The 25,907-nt window shown below is 39.7% G+C and overlaps 1 protein-coding gene across 5 annotated transcripts in view; it reads left to right on the top strand.

Annotated features, from left to right (window-relative positions):
- Nucleotides 1-25,907, top strand: part of LOC135250411 (low-density lipoprotein receptor-related protein 1B-like) — a 398,366-nt gene that overhangs the window by 347,870 nt on the left and 24,589 nt on the right. For 4 of the 5 annotated variants that reach the window (XM_064326657.1, XM_064326656.1, XM_064326655.1 and 1 more), the window contains 10 exons: nt 4,609-4,715; nt 9,144-9,276; nt 15,240-15,362; nt 16,177-16,299; nt 16,958-17,098; nt 17,653-17,787; nt 19,442-19,561; nt 20,287-20,528; nt 23,342-23,565; nt 24,904-25,010. In XM_064326657.1, coding sequence (XP_064182727.1) covers nt 4,609-4,715; nt 9,144-9,276; nt 15,240-15,362; nt 16,177-16,299; nt 16,958-17,098; nt 17,653-17,787; nt 19,442-19,561; nt 20,287-20,528; nt 23,342-23,565; nt 24,904-25,010 — 1,455 coding nt within the window. Of the gene's footprint in view, nt 1-4,608; nt 4,716-9,143; nt 9,277-15,239; nt 15,363-16,176; nt 16,300-16,957; nt 17,099-17,652; nt 17,788-19,441; nt 19,562-20,286; nt 20,529-23,341; nt 23,566-24,903; nt 25,011-25,907 lie in introns of those variants that run through there. The other variant, XR_010328923.1, reaches the window with a different exon arrangement.

The raw sequence follows: 25,907 nt of genomic DNA, 5'->3' as shown, positions 1-25,907 counted from the left end.
ACACGCACACACATGCACGCATATGCATACACACATACACACACACACACACACACACACACACATCTCGATGTTTCTGTTTTCCGTGGGAATTGAATCCCACACAGTATGAGTCTGTTTTAATGACAAATCCTTGTACTCGCTAAGCACATCAGACCCGTCCAGGCGGTTTTTCTGAAGGACATAATGAGAGTGTTTGTGGTGTGGCGGTTAAGGCGATGGGCATATCTGCAGAGATTCCCTGAGCATAAATACTCCTCGGCTCTTTGCTCAGCTAGCAGTCCTCATGGACGTACAGTAATGCACATGTTCTCTCTCAGAAACAGCACTAATTGGCTGTGTGCCTTTTAAACTGCAGCAAGCCAAGGGCTAAGAGACCAAGAGGAATTTATAATTTTAATGGGGAGGCGTGCAAAAACATTGGATAAAAGCTACTTAGCTTCATTTCATGGCCAAACAAAACTGCGCTGTCAAAGGCCAAGTCAGGACTGAAAACCATCTGCCAGAGGATTTAAAGCAAAGCTGACAATACAATGTTTTAATGGAAAAATAGTGGGGGCTGGAGATGTTAATTATACAGGCTTGAAATGTATGGCTCTGGCTAATGAGGCTATTAAAAGGAGACGGTTACAGTAGCAAGATGACTTCATCGGTTGAAATGTAAATCTGTCTTTACGGTTTGTCTACATCACGTAGCCGATGGACAGAATGGTGCTTTCCCCTTTGTCTCTAAAGCGCATAATTGTGCTAGTTGGGGGTCAACCGTGGGTTGTTCTGTGCATGAATCGAGAACAGAGATATGATTTCCTCTGTGATTTGTCAACCTTAAAAGGGTTTGTAAAGCAGAAGAAAATCAATACTGCCATGAAGGAATAGCACTGGAGGATATGCCGTAATGATAATTACCAGCTATCTTCTGAGCACGATAGCATTCTTTGTCATAGTGCAGCTTGGCGGCTTTCTTTTCATCATTTTTACTTTAATAATACCTGATGTGGTAATGAACCCCCATGTTGGCCTTGCTAATGATTCCCTGTCATATCAATGCCAATGATAGGTGTGGTGATGTTTTTCTTTTCCCAAAAGCATTTCATGTGGCCTGTGAAGTTTGGAGGTTCTCTATCGTATCAGATATGATGAAAAAGTAAGCCAATGCTTACTTGGTGGTGATCGATTGGTAGTGATTGTCATTGCACTAAAAAATATTTTATGTTACTGCTTTAATGGGGCTGCCCATTTCCTCCTAAAAGGGGAGTTCCTGCCCCAAGCTGGTGCCTAATTGGTCAATTAATGAGTTTATTGCAGGGTCACAAGAGAAAGGGGACAGGCACTTAATTATGCCTTGGTTGACCAGAAAAAGTTAATGGTGAACGTGACTCAGCAGAGGGTCAGTCCCGTGGTCAGGAAGCCAGAGGCCACAGACGTTCCTGTGTGTAATTACATCATTACACAACTTTATTCACTTTATACAACTTTATGTTGGGGCACTCAGCCACTTACAGTGTTTAGCACTAACAGTAATTCTTTATGTGATTCAGGGTGCTCAGTGTAATGCTTTTTATGCCTTCATGGCTTTATATATTTTTTTGAACTGCTGGGGATTTGCGGGTGGCAATTTCTTACAGAAAAAACAAAAGCCCTAAGGAAAAATATGAAAACTGGCAGGGAAGATTTATTTGGACACGCACGCGCACACACATGCGCACTCACGCGCACACACACACACACACACACACACACACACACACATGCACAAAATACTGTATTCTTTAAGGAAGAGTTTTCCTCCCTCTGGACATATCCTGACTTCCGCTCATCATATTGAAGCTGGACAGTTTTTCAATATACACCCAGTGTCAGAAAATGTCTCTGCTCTGGAATATATTGGCTGGAAGGTTTTATAAATAGGTAACAGCTGGTGTTGTAACAGACAATGTCTGATTGAAATCTGCAGTTGGGTCTATGTTTTTCACCCTTATCACAAGCACAAGGAGGAAAAACATGTCACATGCTCTTTAATTAAATAAGTGATACATCGAGTTGCCCTAATGTAATGACTTAAGATAATGATGTAATTTTCATTGTCTGAGAGGAAGAATTTTGTCCTTTTCAGTTCAGAATTGTGTAGGAGTCTACGTAGCCATCGCCAACGGATAGTCCTCTGCTACATTATTTCCATGTCAGTAAATTAATTGTCCATGTCAGTAGATTAGTTGATCATAATCAACTTCTATTTTCAGTTTATCACAGCATTTGAAAGTAATTATATGGAAGCGTATTGCTCCTAATTTTTTAGAGGAAAATTCCAACCAACAATGTTACTATTATGTTCATCTAGCTACTGTATGTTGGCTAACTTTGTGTTCTGAAAACTAACAGATATAAGATCCCCCCCCCCCCCCGAAACTCCCATAGCAACATTCAGCCAGCTGAGAGGTACCGGTGGTATTGTCCCTGCACTGGAGGTAGTTCTGCTGTGGTTTTTGAACCCAAGCTCTCGCAGGCCACTGTAAGAGAACTGATCAGCCCACTGAGCTTAATACCAAAGCACTCAGCCAAGAGCACTAATCACGCTCATTAATTTATTTTCCAGGGGTGACTATTCTGTGCCAAACTTTTGCATGCTACCTTGTACCTGTTTATTAAAACGTTTGCGACTCTTTAAATGAAAATGTGTTCGGTGATGGCAAGAGACCTTTGGAGTGGCGAAATTGAAGCAGAAGGGCAAAAGATTTATCTGAAAGTCTCCAAAGTGGTGTTAGCCACAGGAGCCTGGCAGTTGTTCACTGTCTATTAAGAGGGAACACAGTTCAGGCAAGGCCCCTGACTGTGGTTTCCCTCTCCGTTTCTCTCCCTGAATATTTTATCAGCTCTGCGTTAAGTGCTGACAACCTGGGCACAGTGGTATCAGGAACTGCAGTGTGACTCATTCAGATCACAGAGGCCTGTGCTTCACATTTAAAAACCTTACTGCCGTTTTTTGTTACTTGAAAGTAGATTTGACAGAAAGCTATTTTTTTTTTTATTTATTTTTTTTTTTTAATGAACCTAATGTCCCTTTGTAACACCCAAATTAAAACTCTACCTAGTGGAAATGACAGCACATAAACCATTAAGAATTTTGAGCATAAATAATACAATACAGATTAGATAGTACTGTCATACAGATTCTGAATTTCACCAATTTCATTGAAGTTTGTCTAAAGGAGGCAACACCCTACACAAAATATGCAGCATGAATATTTCTCTTTAATTTTGATTAACAATTAAAGGAAAGGACTTTTTCTTCGGAAACACATTTTAGAGCTGAGCTCAGAGAACTAAAGCTAACTCGTCAAACTGAATTAGTAATGAATCGGTGAAATGTTGATTGAATATAAGCTCCTAGAGATGCCGTGAGTTTTAATTTTTCTCATGAACTCTCAGTAGATTTGCACTTGGAAATTATTTCTATTCAGTTGCCACCAATCACTGTGAATTGAATGGATTGAATCCTACCCATTCAATTCACACCAGCCCTAACCATTCAATTCACATCAATGAATTGGCTCCTGTTCGTTAAATTCAAATCCACCAATCAATGAATTAAATAAGTTGAAATTCCACAGACCTTGTGAGCACCAGTACGACGAAGATGAACTTGCAACCATTGGGACAGATTATTGAGCCATAGCACAGGGGGTGTGAGGTTATGTACTGCTCCATAGTGATGCCCTACAAGTATCTCAGGATGATTTCACACTTAGTGACTCTCCTGGACTAGAGAGTGTGTAGATGAACCACATTCCCTGCCAACTGGTAGAAAATGACCTAGCCTGCCCTGTAAGAGAGAGCTCATTGTGGTATAAGTCCTCTTTTCATGCTGTGATTGAGGGCACCCACTGACTTTGGCATGTGCTGTTGCCCTGAGCAGGTTTTATAGCACATGGACACTCTCATATCAAGAATTTCTCTGTATCAAAATTGTTCTTAAAAATGAGCCATAATGGTTTTGCTTACATTTATTTTTACCACATGTAAGCTTCTTGATGCCTTCATGAATCGGTTGCTTTATAATAATAGGGAAATTCATTTTCATAATTGCAGTTATGTTCAGTAACTGATTGCCATTTAACATGAAAACCATGCACAGTTACATAATTTTTCTAATCACATAAATAGGGTTGATTTTGAAGTTGGTTATCCGTGCTGTTTGACTTTATGATTTGAATAGAAATCTATTAACTATAAGTGAAAACATTATTTTTATTCTTTATTTATAGGTATAAAAGTGTATCGCTTGCATTATTCAATGTATAACAACACTGTATTTTTAGTATTTTGACCAGTGTTCAGTTGTCATTTGTAAATAAATGTTCTGAATAACAATATCCTTTGTTTGGAATTAAAATCAAATGTGGTGAATAGTTTGTGAAAGAATATCAGAATTTAGATTTAATCCAGACACATACCATGGACTATGCAACTGAAAATTGTATGTGTTTTTTTTTTTGTTTGTTTGTTTGTTTGTTAGTTTGTTTTTTTTAACTGTGCTCATCATGTTCAGATCTCAGTGTGATAGGTATGGGACACAGCCATTTTGTTTTGCTATTGTTTTTGAATTCACAGTGACTCCGTCCTGCTCCCTAAGTGAATACAGCTGTGACAGTGGAGGCTGTGTGTCAGCTACTCTCAGGTGTGATGGAAACCAAGATTGCTCCGACGGATCTGACGAGGTAAGTGCTGGACTTTTCTTTTTCTTTTTTTGTCTTTCTGGTTCTTTTTTTTCTTTCTTTTTTTCTCTCAGTTTTGGCCGCATTATATTTTGCAGACCTATCCAATCACAGCACCATCCTCCATCACTTCTGGTGATCCCAGACTAGTGCACTCAAGACCATGTGCCTTTTCACTCTGCAGTCCACCAGCTAGGATGTGCAGTTCCTGTGCAGTTCTCCAGCTGGGCCGCCCAGTCAACCTATAGTCCACAAGCTGGCCTGCACATTCGCCCTGCAGTCCGCCAGCTGAGCTGCTTAGTCGCTCTGCAGTCCATGAGCTGAGCTGTGCAGTCCTTGCACTAGATGGCTCTAATTGTGCAGCTCTGTCAGACAGATTGTTGATAAATAGTTCTTGTGTACTGAGGCAAACCGCACCCTGCCAGTGGACTCCCTGCTACCTAGATTATTTCCCTTGATGCCAGAAGTATGGTCAGTGTTCTTTTCTACCTGAAAGACAATTGATTGATTGAACACTGATTGGCCAGAAATCCCACTCACCTGATGTCCCAGGTCGGTATAAAACACTGTGTGGGTCTGAATCGCCTGGTGTTCCTGATAGGTCTAAATGAGGCGGCTCTGATCTAAATGAGGTCTCTAAGTATAGAGGAAGAATGAATTCCAGCAGCACTCCAACCCTTGAGGGTCAGATTAGCGTACTCCTACCCTACAGCCTGACCAATTACGGCCAGTGCAATCAGCACGGACCCAGTCGGGTGCCTGACCATGCATCACACACTTCCTAGACATCCCCAGACAGTCCCTGAGTTTAGTGATTTAAAAAGTGCCCTGGACTGCTTTATGGAAACAGATATATGTCCTCATCTAAAAATGAATCCCAAAGACATTTATTTCTACAATAAATCTTTGTCTCAGTGGGGAATTTGCTTTGCAGAATATCACATAGATTTTACATTGGCAATAAAACGATTTTATACAGTTTTTTTTTGGGCAACAAATAAAATGTTTTAATTCCATAGCAATTTGAATTTGATATTATTTACTGTATGTAATTAATACATTAATTGTCATTGTCTACGTACATTCTTTGTAAAAGTTAATGAAAAATGTTGATCTAAGCCATTGTTTAGTTAGAAATGCTAGGGACAACTGATCTAATGGTCATCACATGACATACGTTTGTGTAATCTGACCAACTATTTTCCCTGAGTCTGCCTTGAAGCTTTGTGCTCAACATGCACAATAATTTACTGTTTACCAAAAGCAACTTGGAAATCATATAAACACTGCAATTGAAAACCATCAATTTCAAATTATCCTCATCTGAAAATATGTTTCCATGGTTAAGCTTAATAAACTGCTGGGGAATTCAATATTGAACATTTCTACAAACAAAGGAACAAAGAGTTCATATTTCACTAATAGCTTGCTCAATAAACTTTACGATCACCTTGTAAAATTGTCCTCTTTATTGGTTGCATCGTAAATTATATTAACATGGCATCATATCAAGCATTGTAAACACCAAGAATGTGCTCATCTCTGAAAATAATTTCACATTTTAAATTATTATTCAGATTTACAGGAGCAATCAATCATATTTGATACTCTGACTGAATCAACACGTCTGTGGAATGTTTAATGTTATTATTATTATTTCATCAGATAATTTGAATTACCATTGTGAGTACTGTTGAACTACTTCCGATCTTTAAAAGATTCACACTGCATTTTTCGTGTTTATATTCTGGCAAAATATGTACATAAAAAAAGGTCAAGTATGCGTTCCTACAGTCTTCATGAAACATTTATAACACCCTCATTAACAAGCATAACATCTTAATGAATGCTTCAAATGCAGTGAAATATGCAGTGTCATCTGAGCACTGATATTGCATAATTCACAGCTTCACGAAGGTTAAAAATACACATTATTTTAAATGATATTCCCAAATTTAAAAGAACATGAGCAATTAAGGTTGCATGCGTTTATGAATCATTTATAGATGTTACTCTGTAGTAGACATGTTATAAAACACGCTTCCTGAAAACCTTTTAAATCAGGAGAGCCTGTGAGCTATGAAGACTTTGAGAATGTGTAACTGTTCAGAAATTTGCAAGTAAAAGTACATCGATTTTAAGAATTTAAATCCTTTACTGGCATTTTTATTTTTAAAAAAAACTAAGTAGTTGGCAAGACTTTGTTCGTTGTATTTACAAGGTTGGCTCCTCTTCCCCAGCTATCTTCAGCCTCTTGTGAAAGCGGTTTTAATTTTGTTCTGGCCCTTCATTATACCAAACACTTGCCCACATTGTATTGTTTAATAATTCATGCTAAACTTGCCCCTTGTCTACATTTGATATTACACTTCCCCCTGGATAACTCTCAGATTCCGGTAACTCATGCCTGTGCAGTTAGCTCCAAGCTTGGAGAGAAGCTCCAATATTGAAAAAATGGCAGGATGTGATTAATGTATGCAGGCAGCACAGTGATGACGTGTCTGTACGTGACAGCTGTTCACAAAAAGAAAGAACATCCAATCTGCACTCTCAAAAAAAAAAGATGAAAAGTAATAAAGTTACAATGCATGTGTGTTTATTTCATTTTCAGGGAAATTGAAAGCTATTAACAAAGAAACACATCTGGTGAACAGTATGTGAACTGTTTGTTCAAAGTAAGCTAGGGATGCGTCTTATGTTGTCATAAAGAATAGGCGTCAGTTTTCTTATGATGTCGTAGATGACTGGGTATCAGCGAGGGAACACTAAATGGGCAACAATGGTCTGCTGAGGTCCAGATGGTTTCTAACAACCCAGCACATTTTAAACTACTTTGAGCATTGGTAATGAATAAATGTTTAAATGTGCCAAGCATTGTGATAAACAGTATACCTTTCTGACCACAAGTAGATACCAGTGTTTTTTTTTCCCATTATACTTTTCCCATAGAAACATGCTTCCCTCAAAGGCTTGATTTAAAATGGAGCCCAACACGCAGTTATACTATTTAATATAAATCTCGCCTTTTTCCATCAGTGATAACGACAGAGAGAAAACATGTGCTTTGCAATAAGGAGCTTGATAAGGGTAATTGCTGCTTACAGGTTTACGCCCTGTTTGGTTGACCAATCAGTCTGTAATTCTGAAGTTCATATTGCTGAGGTTCTCCTGTAAATTGTGATCAAAGCGATCTCTAACGGAATCTACTGTTGCATGAAACTTACATTGCCACTACCGCCGGTACAAAAGTAGGGCCATGTTTTGATTTCGTTATTCCCTCACAGGAAAACAAGTGTTATTGCTACTGAGAAATGTGTGGGAAAGACAGCTAGAAAAATCCATAAACAGAATAAAATTATTATTAATAGAATTACTCTTCAGTAATTCCACCTGGGCCCAGAAGGAAAATACTTTTTTATATTTGAAGGGACGTTCCAGCTTTTTAGAAACTCCTTATAAACAAGGCCAGCACACAACACATGCTGATCTGATATCCTAACAGACTTTGATTCCATTCCTAAACAACAACTGTTCTGGTTAGTGCACTTTAAAGAAAACCAGCCTCTTTATTCCATTTGCCAATCTTTCATTTCCATCTTTTGGCAACTATTGGAAAAATAATGTCATCCCCCCAAGGTCCACAGTGTTGCATACTGCATGAATCCTCTTATGATTGCATTAATAATACATAGTTGAACTTGTCTGTTGTACCTCTTTCTTTGGTAACAAGCCACTCACCAAAGCGTTTATGAATTATGGATGCCTACGCAGTTTCATACGTGGATCAGTGAAAGAAAGACTCAAACTGGATCATCCTGCACGCGCACGACACAAACAATCACGCTCATTGATAAATAAATGGATCCATTCCATCACAGATTGATTCTTGCAGTTTTTTTTCCCAAAGTAAGAATGAAATGCATTTTTTGCGTTCGCATTTTGTTTTTGTTCGTGTAGTCTGTAATGATGTTGCTTATAAAAGTTATATTTAGACATCCCCTATCTATACAAACGTACCAAATAACTGATGGCAATTTACTTCAGAGTTTGGTACTGAAGCTGTCGCACACGAGTAGATGTGGATAATGATGTTGCTCTAAATAAAATGTAAAAGCGTCAGTCACAGGTTTAACCTCTTTTTTCAGTGCTCTGGAAAATAAACTTGTGTTTCAGATCTCAGAGTACTGTGTGTGGCCTGTAGGGTGTATGATAATCATAGTCGGAAGAGTCATCACATAAATGCACACCCTACAGTTGCACCAATCCTTTGGGACTTTGGGAAGCAGACTGTTACTGACAGTTCCAAATTGTGGAGAAATTGGGAAGAAAAATGTAAAAATGTATTTATTGTTTATTGTGAGTGTAAAATGTGCATGTTATGAAGGAACCCCACTCTATAAGACAGTTTAACCCCAATGGCTCAACAAACAGGTGGACTGTGTCCGGGAATGCCGGGAAGACCAGTTCCTGTGCCGCAACCGGGCCTTCTGCATCCCGAAGCGATGGCGCTGCGACGAAGTGCAGGACTGCATGGACCACAGCGACGAGGAGGACTGCAACCACGGTGAGGGCCTGCGCTTCCGCATCAGCTGTAACCAAGGCGACAGGTTCCCTGCACCTCACCGCTATGCCGTGAGACCGAACAGTCGGAATGTAAAGATCAGTCGGCTCAACTGCTTAACCCTCCTGTTCTGTTCATTTTTTAGTTACAGCAATAATGTTCCCGGGTCAATCTGACCCAGTGCATGTTTAAACATCCAAAAGTTGTCAGAAACCCAAAAATCCTAATGAACATTGTTTGGGTACCTCATTGCTAACAATTCAATCAAAATTTAGTGCAATGGTGTTATTCACCTCTCACAGATCATGGTTTCATTAGGATAATTCACTCGTTTTTCATAAAAAATACATGTTCAAACTCTTTTTTCTGTATATTGGAAAACCTAGATATAAAATACACTAGTTTTACATAACATTTAATTTTTTAAATTTGTTTTACATTTTTAAACATTTTTTTTCATGGGGTGATGTTGCTAAATAGAGATGAGACACCTCTTCTGTTCAGGGTCAAATTGACCGGTTCACTTAAAATCAAGCCAAATGAGTCATAAGGATTTTATTGAAAGTAAACTTTATTTATGCAATGTTTAGAATGTTTAGAAATGAAGAAATGAACAAAAATGAACAAGAGTGTGTGTGTGTGTATCTGTGTGTCTACACAGCACAAGAGTGACATGTCGTCACGTTATGCTTTTTGCAAATGAATTTTGCACGTTGCACATGTCGTGCTCATCTTGACGTCATGCAGACCTGGCACCTCTTCCACTTCCTTCTTCCCCCAGCAGCAACCTAGAAAGATGAGGGAGATGATTATTATGTCTTTTTGCTGATCCCGATCCCCTGACATGCACGCATGCACGCGCGCGCACACACACACACACACACCACACACACACTTACTTACCTCAGGCACTGGTGTACTAGGTGCAGCCCTCTTCTGGATCTCCCTCACTGTGGCTGCAGTGGCTGGGGTCCTTGTGCTGCCTCTGTTGTATATGCAGTACCACGAATGCCTTCCCCAGCTTCTCGTGGAAGATGCGCCTCTTATACAGCTTTGACACGTTCCACTCAGGAAAAATCTCCATCCAGATGATGAATGCAGTGTAGGCCGATACATCAATTATGTTATAAAAGATGCCTAAAGGCCAGCACGCAGTCATTTGCTTGGTGCTGTAGGACCCCGTTACCTTGTCCAAGTTGTTCCATCCCCCCTTTGGTGGCATTGTAATCTAGGATCATGCTTGGTTTCTGGTCCTCTCTGGTGCTGATTTTGGCATTTTTATGGAGAGTGCTCATGAGACACTAGGGCTGTGGTTTCTGTGAAGACGAACTTGGACAATTGAGGGGCCCTATACTTGATCACCAACAGTTCAGCATATCTGCACTATCTCGCACTTTACAGGTGAGGTAGGGATAATGGATAATAAGGAGAAAGAGTGTTTGTATGTATGTGTGTATTTGTGTGTGTTAGATTGGGGTGAAATGTGTGTGTGTGTGTGTGTATTGGCATGTATTACTATCTTTGTGAGAACCAAATGTCCCCACAAGGATAGAAGGATGAGGAAAATTACGCAAGGTGGGGACCTTTTGCTGGTCCCCACAAGTTCAAGAGACTGCTTTAGGGTTAGGAATAGGGTTAGGCATGTATTGGTTGGGGTTAGGGTTAGGGTTAGAGGTTACGGAATGAATGTAAGTCAATGGGAAGTCCTCACAAGTATAGCAATACAAACGTGTATGTGTGTGTCTGTGTGTGCGTGTGTGCATGCGGGTGTGTGTGTGTGTGTGTGTGTGTGATTGGGGAGAAATATGGTGGGAGGGAGTAGGAAATACCTTATGTCTCACATCTGCAAAGAAAGAAATGGTCTAAATTTAACTCTTCTGACCCCTTTTAGCCTCCACTTTCACTGCCGGGTCAAATTGACCCGAACAGTATCTCTGTGATATAAACATACAGGGGGGGTTTGCAAATACATGAAATGAACGTTTTTTTCATTTAAAATGTTGATTACACTAATTAAGGCCAGTAGAAGAAGTTTCATACTGAAAAAAAATTTTTAAGTATTTTTCCTAGATTTTCAAACTTTAAAAAGGGTCAATTTGACCCGCAACATAACAGGAGGGTTAAATTGCCCGGGAAGGGACGCTGATTTTAGAGTGATGAATGCTCTCTGAAACAGCCTTATGGCCCTCCTCCTTTTCCAAGAGAACCTTGGGTTCTAGAATGAATACAGTTTTTGAATTATTGAGCTAAAATTCTACTGTTAAAAATTTGAAGGCAAAACATTATTATATTTGCCACAAAACAGCCCATATAAACAATCTGAAAGACAGCCTGCTTTGGGTGTATGTTGTGTGCGTCATTGATAACACAGTGTACATTGGTGTAGTAACAGATTCATGGCTGATTAAAATGCCTTGCTGCCAAGACTCTAACAGCTAACATATAGTACTGGCACAAATTATGGAAACACTGCATTTATGAACAGATTTTTATGATTAATGCAATCATGTATCTTTTTGGCATAATAAATGTTATGTTATGTTATAAATGTAATATTGACATAAAACAAAAATGAATACATAATTAGCGTTGGCTAAAACTATACAAGTCCTGTCCTGATAATACGCACCATAACCACAACTGTGCAAAATCTGAGGGTCCAGAATTACTAGAGATGAAGCAAATTGACTGAAATATTATCTACCTAAAGGTTTTTTTAAAAAACACAGGTAATCTAATACCAATCGGTGTGCAGTGTAAATAAATTATGCACTAGTTGGTTGTAAGAAGTATGACAAAGAAGGAGAAGTGAAGCTATGTGTGGAGCCAAGTAAACACAATGTTGCAAGGCTATTCCCAGCAAAAAATTGCAAAGAAGCTTAAGATTTTCAGGCGCAGTGTTTAGTAATGTTATGAAAAATCCATGTCAGAATGACGAGTATTTGTTCTAGTAAAATCTGAAGGAAATCAACAAGAACACCTCTACGAGTGCTTGTTATATCACTGTGACATTATGGTTGACTGCGCAAAGCTTGTGCTGTTACGAGTGGCTCTATCACTGTTATGAATTTCAAATGAGACATGCCATACATTGTTGGAAAGCTTATACTGTCCTCTACTTGATAACATAGTTATCAATCTAAACAGAATGAACCGAAAGGTGTTACAACAGAGTAAAAAGGAAGTGGGGTTTGTTTGTGGCCAATGTAAATGCCTACCCTTGCTTTCTATTTGCGTGTTTATTTCTCAAATGGGTGGTTCAAGACAATAACTTACTGATAAATCTTGAATGGGATGTCTCTATGTTTAAAAAACAATGGTAAGATTATATATTTATTCCATATTCAGTCTCAGATATTGCTAGTAGAAAGATCTTGTAATAATTACACAATAATTCCTTTGGTTTATTTCGCTATTCAGTGAGCAGCATTTTCCACTGCTGTATTGGCATATCTTTAGCCTATTGTTGGCTTGATCTTGTTTCTATGATGGAATACAAATTTTTGGTGGTGAAAGAATATTTTTATGAACTGCCAGATAGATGTTATTGTCCAATGTGTCATGCTTTGGGGGGTATAGTAGCAGATGAGACTGCAGGTAGGGGGTGCTAGTTAAATGGACAAGCTACGCCACAATGTTGGCACTTAAAAACCTGGTATTCCGCATAGTTGTCATATATCATTTACTAATGAAGCTAGAACACAGTTTGTTGTTTTGACTCATGCTTAGGTTGCAGGAGTACTGTATGAGTTGAGCAATCTCAGGATGCCAGCACCCTGGCCTCTAGGGGGCTTCGGCAAAGGTGTTAAGCACAATGTTTCCATAATTTGTATAAGTACTGTATTTGAAAGTAATACTGCCGTAAGATATATTGCTGGTTAATGCTTCAAATATGATCACAGTTGTCAGTTTACCAACAATACATCCTGATATCCCTGATGTTTACATCAAAGAATATAGGGTTGTTTAAATATATTCTTTAATCTCTCCATCGTCTCTTCAGACACATTCCTGTTTCACATACGTGTCAGATCAGTCTTCATAGCCTCTGTTTGACTCTTCCTGTTCAGAGAGAGGGTTTGTTTCATAAAAGCTTGATACACAAGTCTTCTTCCCACGCCTCAGCAGGTGCTTTGGATACACGACTTTGATCTTTGCCAAGTTACAGATATGGCACTGTTAAAACTGCATTCTTTGCAAGTTACCGGTTACAGATGAATCATACTGTACAATGCTGTGCCTTTTATATGAAACTGATGAATATGGAAAAAATCTGTGTCCATTGTTTGTATTCTAAGACCACAGAGCTTTGACACTTTGAACACATTTTGTGCCTTTTTTAGTTTCTTTAGAACCAGGAGTTTTTATTATTAGTATATACGGCTAGTGTGTACTACACAAAAGGTCTGAGTGCAGGTTATGTGCTTTCTGATATTTGGTTTATTTTAGCATTAGAATAATTACCTAGAAGCCACTGACTTTGTTCATCAAATTCATATGTATTTTAAATGTAAATGGTACAGTCTTGAACATCCGTTTCAGCTTTCTTCAAAATTGAATAATAACATGTCTAAAAGCACTTATCTTTTATAATAACTAAAGAGCTAAAACCTTGAACTGAAACATGAACCATCCTCTGTGACTATCAAATATAATACTGTAGAAAGGTAGCAATTCTCTGGTCAAAGAGAGGTTCAAGGGTTGCAACCCTGAAAACTTTATGAATAAAACATTGCATTCAGTGCCAAAGCCTCCTGAAAAGGAGCAGACAGGCAAAGAATGAGTCCAAACGGAGAAAAAAAGTATTATTATATTTTCCATTTCGAAAGGCCCTTGAATGAAGGTAATTTTTCCCCTCCTTCATGCAGACAGCTTGGTGAGATGTATCTGTCTTGATAAAGCATGCATTCAGCTCAGGGACTCACTGTAAATATTGGGAGTCTTATTTCAGGCCGTAACATGGCTTTCATAGGGTGGGTTTGTCATCCTAGGATTTGTGATGTATGTATATATATATACATACCTCCTCTTTCTTGTACCCATTTGATTTATTTGAACGGAGAAGATGTGAGGAGCGGGGGATCGTCAGAAAAAAAAAGCAATCGAACCACAGCTGTTCTCATTTTTGAGGGCCCAAATCATATAGCTGAAACTCCAAAATTATACCTACATCCATTATATCTACTATACATGAGTTTGCTGTAAGTGATAAGTGCATTATCTGGCTGTTGTACTGTAAACCAGTGTAAATTGATGCAGATAGCGAACCACTCAAAGGAACATTTTGGAATGATGCTAATGTGTTTCATTGTACTTCAAGAAATGTTTAACATCAACAGTTACTAGTGCAATCTTGTCTTTTGTTGGTTTCCTGTGCAATGTCATAACTACAACTAGCTACTCTACAAAACTGTTAGAATGAATGCCGAAGTGCAATGATTTGTCTTGTATGAACATTTGCCCTTAGTTGCTTTGACTTACAAAGAGAGAAGTGCTGTTGCAGGAGTTGAAGAGAGTGAGAGACATGTCAGAGTGGTTTTTCTCCAAATTTGAAACCTCACTACATCCTTAATTAGCATAGGAAGCCGGTTTGCAATCTGTCTCTGAACTGATGTGATCTCAGTGGCTCATGAACATCAATGGTTGAGCAAGGGCAAGCACTGTAACAGCACATTGTAAAATGTCTGCCGGTGAGTTCTATGTTCTGAGATTAAAATTGTAACCTTGAGATGGCCCACTTTCTTCTGTGTTCTGAACAACCGGGTTGAGACCTAGGTTTGGAGTGAACTTTGTAATTTAAATATTGTCATCTGTTTGGGAAAGTAATTGGTGTGTGTGTGTGTGCACGCGCCCACGTGTGCGTGTCTGTGCGAATCTGTGTGTGCACATGTATGTTTGTGTGTATGTATGCGTGTGCCTGTGTTCACATGCTTGTGTGTGAATATGTATGTATGTGTTTTTCACAGGGGCATATACATGTCGTGCCGATGAGTTCATTTGCAACAATACGCTGTGTAAGCTGCACGTGTGGGTGTGTGATGGTGAGGATGACTGTGGAGACAACTCGGATGAAGACCCTGAGATGTGTGGTAAGAAAATATCCATCATTGTGTAATAGATGCCAACAGCCATTTGAAAATACCTGTTTAACCATGAACCATTCATTGACTATTCATTTGGTTTTTTCTTCCGTAAAATTGTTGGCTTTTTATATATGTTCTGGAAAAGGACTGAATTAAGGAATGACAAATAACTAGCAAGGATTAACATGGAATAGCACAATATTCTGTTCATCATTATATTGTCCAAAATTGCCAAAATAACTAAATTTCAGGAACTACCTGACTGATAATGACTGATGTTTTTGAGTAGAATGCAACCTTTTACGCATTCTGGATCTTAAACAAATATTTTATTGAATAGATTAAAAATAAATAAATACATAAAATAAACACAAGTAGACTTCTGCCTAGTTAAAAAATTGGAAAAAGTGAATTCATGCCTTTGATCTTTATCTCAGAATGTGCTAGAGACTGTAATATTGGAATTCAGCAGTGTGCTGCTGCTCAAAAGAGTATCCTGACCCTTTCTGAATGTGGGTGAACTTCAGTCACCAGAAAGGGGTATTTTAGACCACTCTGCACAGCCCCTCTTCTTTGAAGACATTTCATAGTTGCAAAGGGCATGGAAGAGTACCTGGCTCTTCTCCTACAGAAAAAGACCAGCAGTCATCCTTTAATGCACATCCAATTTAATTCAAGTGCTCAATATATCCGACGAGACACTTTTTGATCATAGTGTTGTTCACTAACCCACCGAATATAAGATAAATATAGGATAATAGGAAGGTGACTGATTGTGATTAGTCTAAACCAGCTTAAATGCGTATCTGTCCCCACACAGCCAAATTTCCATGCCCACCAACGAGGCCCCACCATTGCCGCAACGACCGGGTGTGTCTGCGCACGGACCAGGTGTGCAATGGTGTGGACGACTGCGGGGACAACTCTGACGAGGAGGAGTGTGGTGAGCTGGCTGAAACGTGCACGGAACAATAATTTTTATATTTCCGGCTGGTTTCAGTTTAACGCCTCTATGCCAAGACTAGGCCTGTGAACTGTACAGGCCCATAGAATCACTGCCCTACCCCTCAGAGATGTGCTTACTACTCACATTCTGTGTGGTCTGTAAAGGTTTCTCCTTTGTTGTCAAGGTTATCCCGCCTATAATTCTGTGCTACTTTACCGTAATAAATCAGAAAATCCGCTGTGATAACTAGCTGGTCAGGTATCCTTTCATTAGTCACGCATTAGTGTTCATTTATTTTTCTGTAGTCTAGATAATGGAGAAAAACTGGAAATTTTGTTTAATGCAAAAAAGCTTCTGCCATGGTAGGGTTGCTCCTCTGGACACACCATGTAGCACGGCACCAGTCGTTCTACATGCCACAGTTATCATGCTTTTAGGCGTGTGTCACGCACTGTGATGTGCATTTGTCAGTGTAGCTTCAAACAGAGATCACGCCTTTTGCTTCTGCAGTTTCTGTATTGCAGTTCAGAAACTTCAACTGTTACAGTTGAAGTAGCGTGCATTGTCCTTATATTCACGCACACTTATTATCTGGCTCTGGCTGGTGAACAGGGGTTTGTTCGATTTCTTTGTGACACCTACATCTCTCCTACAGAGGGTGTGCAGGGACGGTCTAGGCCATGCGGGAAGGCCGAGTTCGCCTGCAAGAACGGCCGCTGCATCTCCGCTGAGCTGCAGTGCGACCTTTTCGACGACTGCGGGGAAGGAGGGTCGGACGAGCTTGACTGCAAGGCCTGTATGTTATTTCTGTAGCTGCTTTTTCTTTCTTCCCTGGAATCTTCTGAAGGACAGTGGCTTACAATTCAGCTGCAACAAGGGTGTTAGCTAATCGACCATCTCCACTTTAGCTTTTCTCTTCCATTCCCGCGGTTATATTTTCATCTGACTGAGAAAAGAAGAAAAAAATCAAGCACTGCTGTGAAGAGAATAGACCAGTAAATTGGCGTTTTTTTTTTTTATTATATATATAATATATATATAATATTATATAAAATAATAATATATAAAATATATAGAGAAGAGAGAGAGAGAGAAAATATTAATGTACACAATATTTGTAAACAAGTGTAACTGTTTACTTGGGAGCCAAATTCAAGGACAAATTTTGATTGAATCCCAATGTAATTGTGCTTGATGGAATCCCAGCCATTGTGAGTCATACTCAAGTTAAAGAGTGTGGTTTCCACGGGCGTTTGCAGTGGCTCATCCTGTATTGCTGCTGGTGTTCAGGTGAAAATGCACTGTGAGATGATGCATTGAGACACGCTCTCTCTCTCTCACACTCCCCAGCTCCCTATGAAGAGGCATGCAGAGGAGGAATAAATCCCTGTGGCGAAGATGCATTCTGCAATCAAACAAAAGCCAATGCGATCTGTCAGTGCAAATCAGGATTTCAGAGAAATGAAAGGAATAAGCGGTGTGAAGGTATAGTAAAGTATTCCTATCTAACCACCTGATACCACTTTTTCCCGTGTTTGAGGCTGCAGTGTGGACAAGGCAAACTGCCATATAATGGCGATAGGACCTCAGTGGCATTCTCTTCTTTTCTAATTCCTTTTTCTAACTTGCATGCATGCATTTTCTAACATGACGTGCATTTCCAATTGTCGTTCTTAATCAGGTTCAAAAGTTTCAGGTTGTTTGTATCACTGTCAATTGCAAAGCAGATTCAGTCATGCAGTTATCATCTTCCCAATCTCAGGCGTTGTGTTAACGTGTACATCGGTATTTCATTATGCCATCTGTTGTAGGCCTAAACAAAGCCGACTTATTTTCTTTTTGTGGGTAACAATTTTATTCCATTTTCAACTGGGATTACGTTCAATACCTTATGGATCCAAATGGAGACTTTTCTAAGATGTAAAGCTATTTGTCCTTTTGTTCATTATTCCTATGTATTCAATTAAAATAATCACAAACATTTTTTTTGCTTGATAATATCACTCACTTCAAGGCAAATGAAGCACTTGGTAATTATTGGTGAATTAGTAATAGATCAGAGCTTTGATTTCTGTTTCCATGTTAATGCACAACAATGAGCCAATGGTCTGTAATCATAAATACCCTTAAAGGGAACCTCCACTGGAAAAAAATATTAACTCAGAATTCAGAGAATGGTAAATTAAGAGTATCTCCCATTTGGCATTCCTTGTTTCCACCCAAGTGTTTGCTTGTTGTTTTGCTATTCAATTTTTAATCGACTGAGGCCATTGTTTTCAATCACATTGGAGCAGTGCACTATGGGATTGCTGACACTGTGGCCCAAAGTCTCCCTCATTCACAGGGGTGTTGACTTTTCTCTGGATCCAGGTGGTGTGGACATTGATTTCCATTAATGTATTCAACTGAATGCCTTCATTTCAAACAAATCAATCTATGCTAAAACCACACCCTTGACGATGTGAAGTCAACATATTTTCAAAAAGGGTGACTTTGGAACCAGAGTTTATGGAATGTTTGCTGAAGCAATTCAAGTTAAGTAGCTTTGCTCTAGGGTAGCAAATTTCCTTTAGCAGTTCCTTACCTGGGAATCAAACCTGCAATCTCTGCACTGCTGCCTACAGAACTCTCTAGCATCTTTGAGATTGGTGCAGAGGAAAGGTGAGAGTTTACGAGAGAGGACGGAAGGAGATTCGATGCAACCTGGATGCTCTCCATTTACCAAACAAGAGACATCAGCTTCTTCCACCCTGGGTTTGCCTGAGGCACTTGTGACCGAAGTGTATGGCGTGGGAAGGCACAACCTTTGCTGTCCATCAGTCCGCGCTGTTGAAGTGGGCCTTACCCTTCTCCTTTTCTCTGTGGAGGAGATGAGATGAGGCCAAATGAGAGAATGAGACGATAAAGAGGAAAAAGTACGACTGCTGTCATCTCTGTGACGTCAACAAATTCACGCATTCCCACTCGCACCGGGCCCTTGTAGTATTGCCGTTAGCGACGTATTCTTTTTCTCCCCAAAGGGTCATCTTTTGTAAGAATAGGAAACGGGAAGACTAACCTTTTGAGGACATTTGCAGAAATGTCACACTTCACTTAAAGGAAGCCTGATATGGCCTTTGTCTCTTTTCTCCTTCTTTAGAAGTCAATGAATGTCTTCACTTTGGCACTTGTTCACACTATTGCACTAATATTAAAGGATCCTACAAGTGCACGTGTGATGGGAATTACAAAGAAATCAATGGCACCTGTCAAGCAAAAGGTAAAGACATACAAGTTATTTTTAGCATTTGTTCTTTGCCTTGTGCATGCTCATTCAGAAAGTGCAGAGAACAGTTAAGAACATTGCAATTTTAATTTCATTATTGCTAAATGAAATTGGAAGAATAAGCTATTTGCCAATATTGGCTTTTCCCAACGTATATGAACATTATACTACACCAGTATATAGCATAGCTACATCAATGAGCAAGTGGTTCAGTGAGACTGCTGGATGGCATTCAACAATGTTTGATTAAAATAAATTTTTAAATTAAATACCATTGATGTAATTAGATACAAAGCATCATTCTCAAAAATATGTATATTCTGTATGTTGTTACATCGTTACATAAAGTGAATGCCATGAGAAAATTACACTGATAGCTGATAAACATTAACCTTTCATTGAATTAAGAGTTGTTTGTGTTGTACATTTTGTAGTAAAAACTGTTAGAATTTGTACGCTTTATTTTATGTTATTATTATAGTAATGACATGACTAGAGGACTAGTTTCATATATATATATATATACATATATATATAAATCCTTGAAAATGTTTATATTTTGTATAATTAAATATTTAAATTATATATTTTAATTATAATATGTGTAAGAATGCAATGTTTCTTTGTGAATTGCTGTCTTGATTGTACACTGTAACTTGCAACCAAATGGAATTTAGACCCGTTTCATTTTTTTTGCATATTAATGACTCAACGGGCAGGACCTGAAGATCGAGTGCTCTTCATAGCTAATGACACTGAAATCCGAGGTTTTGTGTATCCATTTAACCAGAGCCATGGACACAAACAACTAGCTCGCATCGAGGACAATGCCAGAATCATTGGAATGGACGCTCTGTTTCAAGGACACAAGTTTATTTGGGCTACCCAGTTTAATCCGGGTGGAATTTTTTACAAAGACATCCTAGGCAGAAGTCAAACTAAAACTAATAGTGGAATCATAGTAAGTATTTGTCAGAATCTTTTATTTTCGTTATTTTTTTATTTCTTTTTCTTTTTTTGCAGTCAGTTGTGTCCAATTAGTGATGCAAGCAATTGTTTAAATCTTGTTTCGTACTACAGCGTCAACAGACTTCATATATAGATTTCTTATTGAGAGTGAAATGTGTTATTTTTACTATATACTTAAGCAATTTGGATTTGAGGTCATAAAATGATGAGACAAAAATACTGGCAATCAGCTTTTATTTCATGGTATCTACATGAAAATGAGTCCCCCCATTTTCAGCCGTGCAAAATTAAGTTCGCAGATGTCTGACAGGTGGTAAGTGTTGCTCAGTTGTTTTCTTTTGCATAGATTGTTCACAAATAAAAGCAGTTAATGTCTAGTCTTGGTTTTAGTCTTTGTTTTCATCAGTGGTGATTTAACTATGGCTATAAGTCAACTTATTTGTAAGCTGAGAGAACAGAAGAACACATTAAGAAGGATAGCACAGAAACTGGGTGTATCAAATACAGCATTTTGGAATGTCTTGATAAAGCAAGAAACCACTTGTGAACTCAAGAATAAACACCATACATCCTGGCCAAGGAAGACAATTGCAGTTAATTACAGATGAATCCTAAAAGATGTGAAGAAGAAAAAAAAAAACCTAAGACAATGACCAGTAACCTCACCAGCTGTCTCCAGAGGGCAGGGATGAACTTATCACAAACTGCCATATGCAGAACACTGAGAATTGAATTACAGAGACTACACTGCAAGATGCAAAACTTTCATTAGCAGCAAGAATTGGAAGGCCAGATTGTGCTTTGAGTCACCAGCCGGTGAGAAAAGCACTATATAAATGCAAAGAATTATTATTATTGTTGTTGTTGTTATTATTATTATTATTATTATTTGATTGCCAGAAGAGTTCTGGGACAAAGTGTTATGGACAGATGAGACTAAAATAAACCTTTAGCAAAGTGATGGAAAGCCAAAAGTGTGGAGGAAGGAAGGAACAGCCAATGATCCAGAGTAACCCCCCCCCCCCCCCCAAATCTGTGAAATATGAAGGAAATGTGTCTTGGGCATGTATGGCTGCTTCTGGAACCGGCTCCCTCGTGTTTATTGGTGATGTAATGGAGGATGAATTCAGAGGTGTACAGACAGATTTTGTCTGGCTATGTACAAAGAAATTCCTACAAAATCACCGGCCAGAGCTTCATCCTGCGATAAGACAACACACTGCCTACACAACCAAAGGATTCATCAGTGGGTAAAAGTGTAAAGTTTTGACCTGGCCAAGTCAGTCACCTGATTCAAATCCATTTCACTTGGTGAAGAGGAGAGTGAAGACAAAATCCCCCGACACAAAGATCAACTGAAAGTGGGTGTAACTTTGAAGGGCTAAAAAAAGGCATAACTGCAACTGTGAAGGTCTGGAAAGGCATTTCCAAAGAAGATTCCAAATGTTTGGTGATGTCAATGGCTCTTAGACTTTATGCAGTTATTTAATTTTAGGGCTATCCAACCAAATATTAGACTTTATTTCTTTGATTTGCTATTAAGATCATCTATGAACTTACTTTTGTACTGCTGCAAATGGGGGGACCGAACACAAAAACAGCTGTTTCTGTAAATTGGTGAAATATATACAAGACTTACGCCAACTCGATTTGTTTTGTGTAGGATCATAGAATGTTCATTTTCTGTTTGTTTCCCTGGTGAATATTTCAGATTTACTAATCTTATATCTTGTTTTTTCCCCACACATGTTTCCTATTTATATTAAAAATGCAAATCCTGCCTACTGCTTTATAAGTCACATTAAAGACACCCCTTGGTCATTATCCTCACTTTTGTCTTTGGAAAGTAGCACTGCAATAATTTGAGGGGCATTCATGAGTCAAAGTAGATTTTTTTCTCCCCCCTTCCAGATTTTGATTTTCAGTTAACATCATACAGTGTCATAATCTAGCCGATTCCCTTAGACGGACACATTACAGATAATTGGCAATATGAGGGCTACATATGATTGTCTTTGCCAATATGAACCATGCAGTTTTACTCCATATGGTTCGCATTGCTAATTATCACCACCCAAGGTGACTGGCTGTACTCGTTGTTAACCACCTCAGCCAGATCCACATCAGCAGGTACTCCATCCCAAATGGAGGCAGCGCCCAATTACCCGCACAAGTTTCAGATTTTCCTTCCTAGAATTGGGAAGCAGTCCCTGAATCACCCCTGTGTCTCACAGGTTCTTTAAAAGTTTCTTTCGGTAGTTAGAAGATCTTGGCAGTGGGAGGAAAAGTGGAGATTGTGTGTAAGAGCTGCTATTTGTTCTTAGCACACGTAAAGTACTGTGTTATGTGTGATTTCAATTCTGAAGAATGGATGAAATTAGGCAAGGTTGTGGGTGGTACTCCTCTGGCTCAGGGCACCTTGCTGAGCCTGAGAAACCTATCACTTATAAACCCAGCAGCACATTGTAGTGGCCATATTGGCCATTTTATATTATTTGTCTAGGAGACCAAATGACAGCAATACTCCTGAAGTCCATTGTAGCTTCTAAGAGGACTGCAGCAGGGTGGTATCAGTTTGATTGTTGAGTATATGAGTTTTCACTGTCTGTGGGGGTGTGTACGTGTGTGCGGGCGTGTGTGTATGTGCGTATGCATTTGTGAATGTATCCATATGTGTGTACGTGCACGCGCATGCGTGTTTGTACATGCATTAGTGTGTGGATCAAAGGTATTGAATGGAAGAAGTGGCTCAAATTAAGCCTGTTAAAGTTGATAAATGCCCTGACTTCTGGCCGTTCCTTCCAGTGTCCCGATTTTCGGAGGCCGAGGGACGTGTCGGCCGACTGGGTAACTGGGAATATCTACTGGACAGATCATTCGAGGATGCATTGGTTCAGCTATTATACAGCCCATTGGACGAGGCTGAGATATTCCATTAATGTGGGGAGACTAGGTGGAGCGAGCTGCACTCGCTTGATTACGGATATAGCAGGGGAGCCCTACGCCATCGCTGTCAACCCAGTCCAAGGGTAAGGCCTTGTCTTTCATAAGCACCGACTGCTTTTCACTCTCTGCGTTGTGACTGATGCACGGTCTGTTTAATGCAGCGTAGTCGGTGCGCAGGTTTTAAGTGTGCATTCAGATGGAATAAATTGCCAAGTGCCCTCTTTTCAATGTAGTAAGTAATGCCAACGATTGCTTGAGGTCTTAAAAAAAGATTTCTACTCCTTCATTTCTGTCCCATTGTTTGCGGAGACCCAAGATGGCTGGTGGGCTACAGTACGCAGTGAGAAGCTTGAAAACTTGCCTTTATTTGCCAGTCATCAACATTATTATTATTATTATTATTATTACTGTTTTGCCCTTCCATACGCGGTCAGTGCAGTGGAGCATTTTCAAAAAGGTGGGACAGCCTGAAAATGTGGTCAGGGAGCAGGAAGGGATCTTACAGAAACACACAGGTCTAAATGTAGGAAATGCCTTTCCTTGTAAATGCTTCATGCCATGAAAAAAACACACAGAGGAAGCGGGGGTTCGGTAGCCCTGTTTCTGTAGAGTTTTTTTTTGGATGTACATCTAAGTGACTCCGAAGTCTTCATTTCAGACAGTCAGTCTTTCAAAGGAAACCACCATTTCATATCCTGTATGCTACCTGAAAGCTGTGATATCAGACATTTTTTGGAATACGAGTGTTCTCTGCTTTTTCTGTGCCAGTAAAGGATGTGAGACTGGTTTTTCTGTACAAATAATAACTTGCTAGAAGGGCTCTTCTCTGTAAAACATTTCAGTTTTTTTTTTCTTCTGAAATTTGCATTGCGCATGTCTATGTAATGAAATATTAATTTACAGAGGGCTTTTGGGTGGCTCGCTGTGGCTGACAGCGAACAATTTGCTGTCGTGTCCTTTGCATCTTCCTCCAACTCGTGTATGTGAACTACAGTGTGAGAGAGAAGCGACGGCTGACATCACATGCCTCGGGAGGAGAGTGCACGTTTGTTTCGTTCTCACAAACCAATAGGGGAGGTTGTAGCTACGTGCGCATACAGTGGGGCTTTCCAAGTTGTGGAGACAAAAACAAAGGGGGGGGGGGGGGGTTGGGTTGGGGGGGAATTAAAACATTGAATCTCTGAAAGCGTTCCATTCGTTGAACAAACTAGACCCTCATGTCAATGGTCCTAATAAAAGAAATGAACTTTAATTAATAAATTATTTGTCCCTCCAACAAAAAGAGTTTCATCATGGAATCCCATAATTTTGTGATGCGTCAGTTGACAACTGAGAAAGTCTTGTTTTTCCCGGAAACTTAAATGTAATGTGTGCTATATATGATGCAAAAAAAAAAACCTTTGCTTTGCCCAATTCCGCAGGATGATGTACTGGACTGTGATTGGCGACCACTCGCACATTGAGGAAGCCGCCATGGACGGGTCTGCGCGCAGGGTCCTGTTGGACAAGAACCTCAGGAGGCCCACAGGTATTCGTCCAAGCCCCACCCGAGGCCTGAGGGAGGCGATAAGCGAGCGGCACTTTAGTTCTCCAAAGAATCGGCTCTTGTTCGTCCACCAGCTCCAGCGTGTCCCTCCGCCCCCGCGACGTGCCTAATTAGCATGGCACCGCATAGCGACAACGCTTTTCCCAGGCTTCGTGCTGTTCGCGTTGCCGCAGAGACGCAGGGCGGAGCCAGGAGAAGAAGAAAGAAAAAAAACGGCAAAAAAACAAGCCTTTCACTACGCGCGTTGAGTCCTTTTAATGGTGACAAGCAGACTCGGAGAAGGGGAGAAGAGGGGTCGCTCCGAAACAATGGATGGAAAAGGAAAGTAATTTGAGGCATTGACACAGCTTGTCATTAAGTCTACTCCAGAGTCCCGAGGGAGGCTGAGCGGTGATCCCGCTCTCTCGGAAAAGCCTCCGCTGCCACCGCCGTCGCCACCGCCTCCTGGCGCATCGACTGAAAGGAGCATTAACGCCGCCTTTATCTGTCAAAAAAAAAAAAAACGTGATCCGTGAAAAGCAAACAGCTTTAATTACTCTGATCCCAGCCAGGATTTATGGGTATTTACAGAGCTGTAACTGCTTATTTCTTAAATAAAAACACATCCTTTCTTTAGGACAGACTCGGGTCAAATACTTTTGTTTTCTTCTTTAAAAGGGATGTGGGACAATCTGTCATTTTGCGTATTATTTTTATTCTTTGCTTTATTGAGGCAGTTTGAAAATTGAGAGGGTAACGGGAAGGGCCCATGCGGGGTTGACTCGCGCCCGGCTCGAGGGACGTCTTGGGGACTGTGCCACACGTCTCGCCCCAAATACGTCACTCAAACCCAAAACAAAACTCAAATTGAATGAAACGTATTTACCAATATTCAGAATA

The sequence above is a fragment of the Anguilla rostrata genome, chromosome 3 (assembly GCF_018555375.3).
Source record: "Anguilla rostrata isolate EN2019 chromosome 3, ASM1855537v3, whole genome shotgun sequence".
Lineage (NCBI taxonomy): Eukaryota > Metazoa > Chordata > Actinopteri > Anguilliformes > Anguillidae > Anguilla > Anguilla rostrata.
Note: the sequence above shows the minus strand (reverse complement) of the source record. Positions and strands in the feature narration are given on the sequence as shown.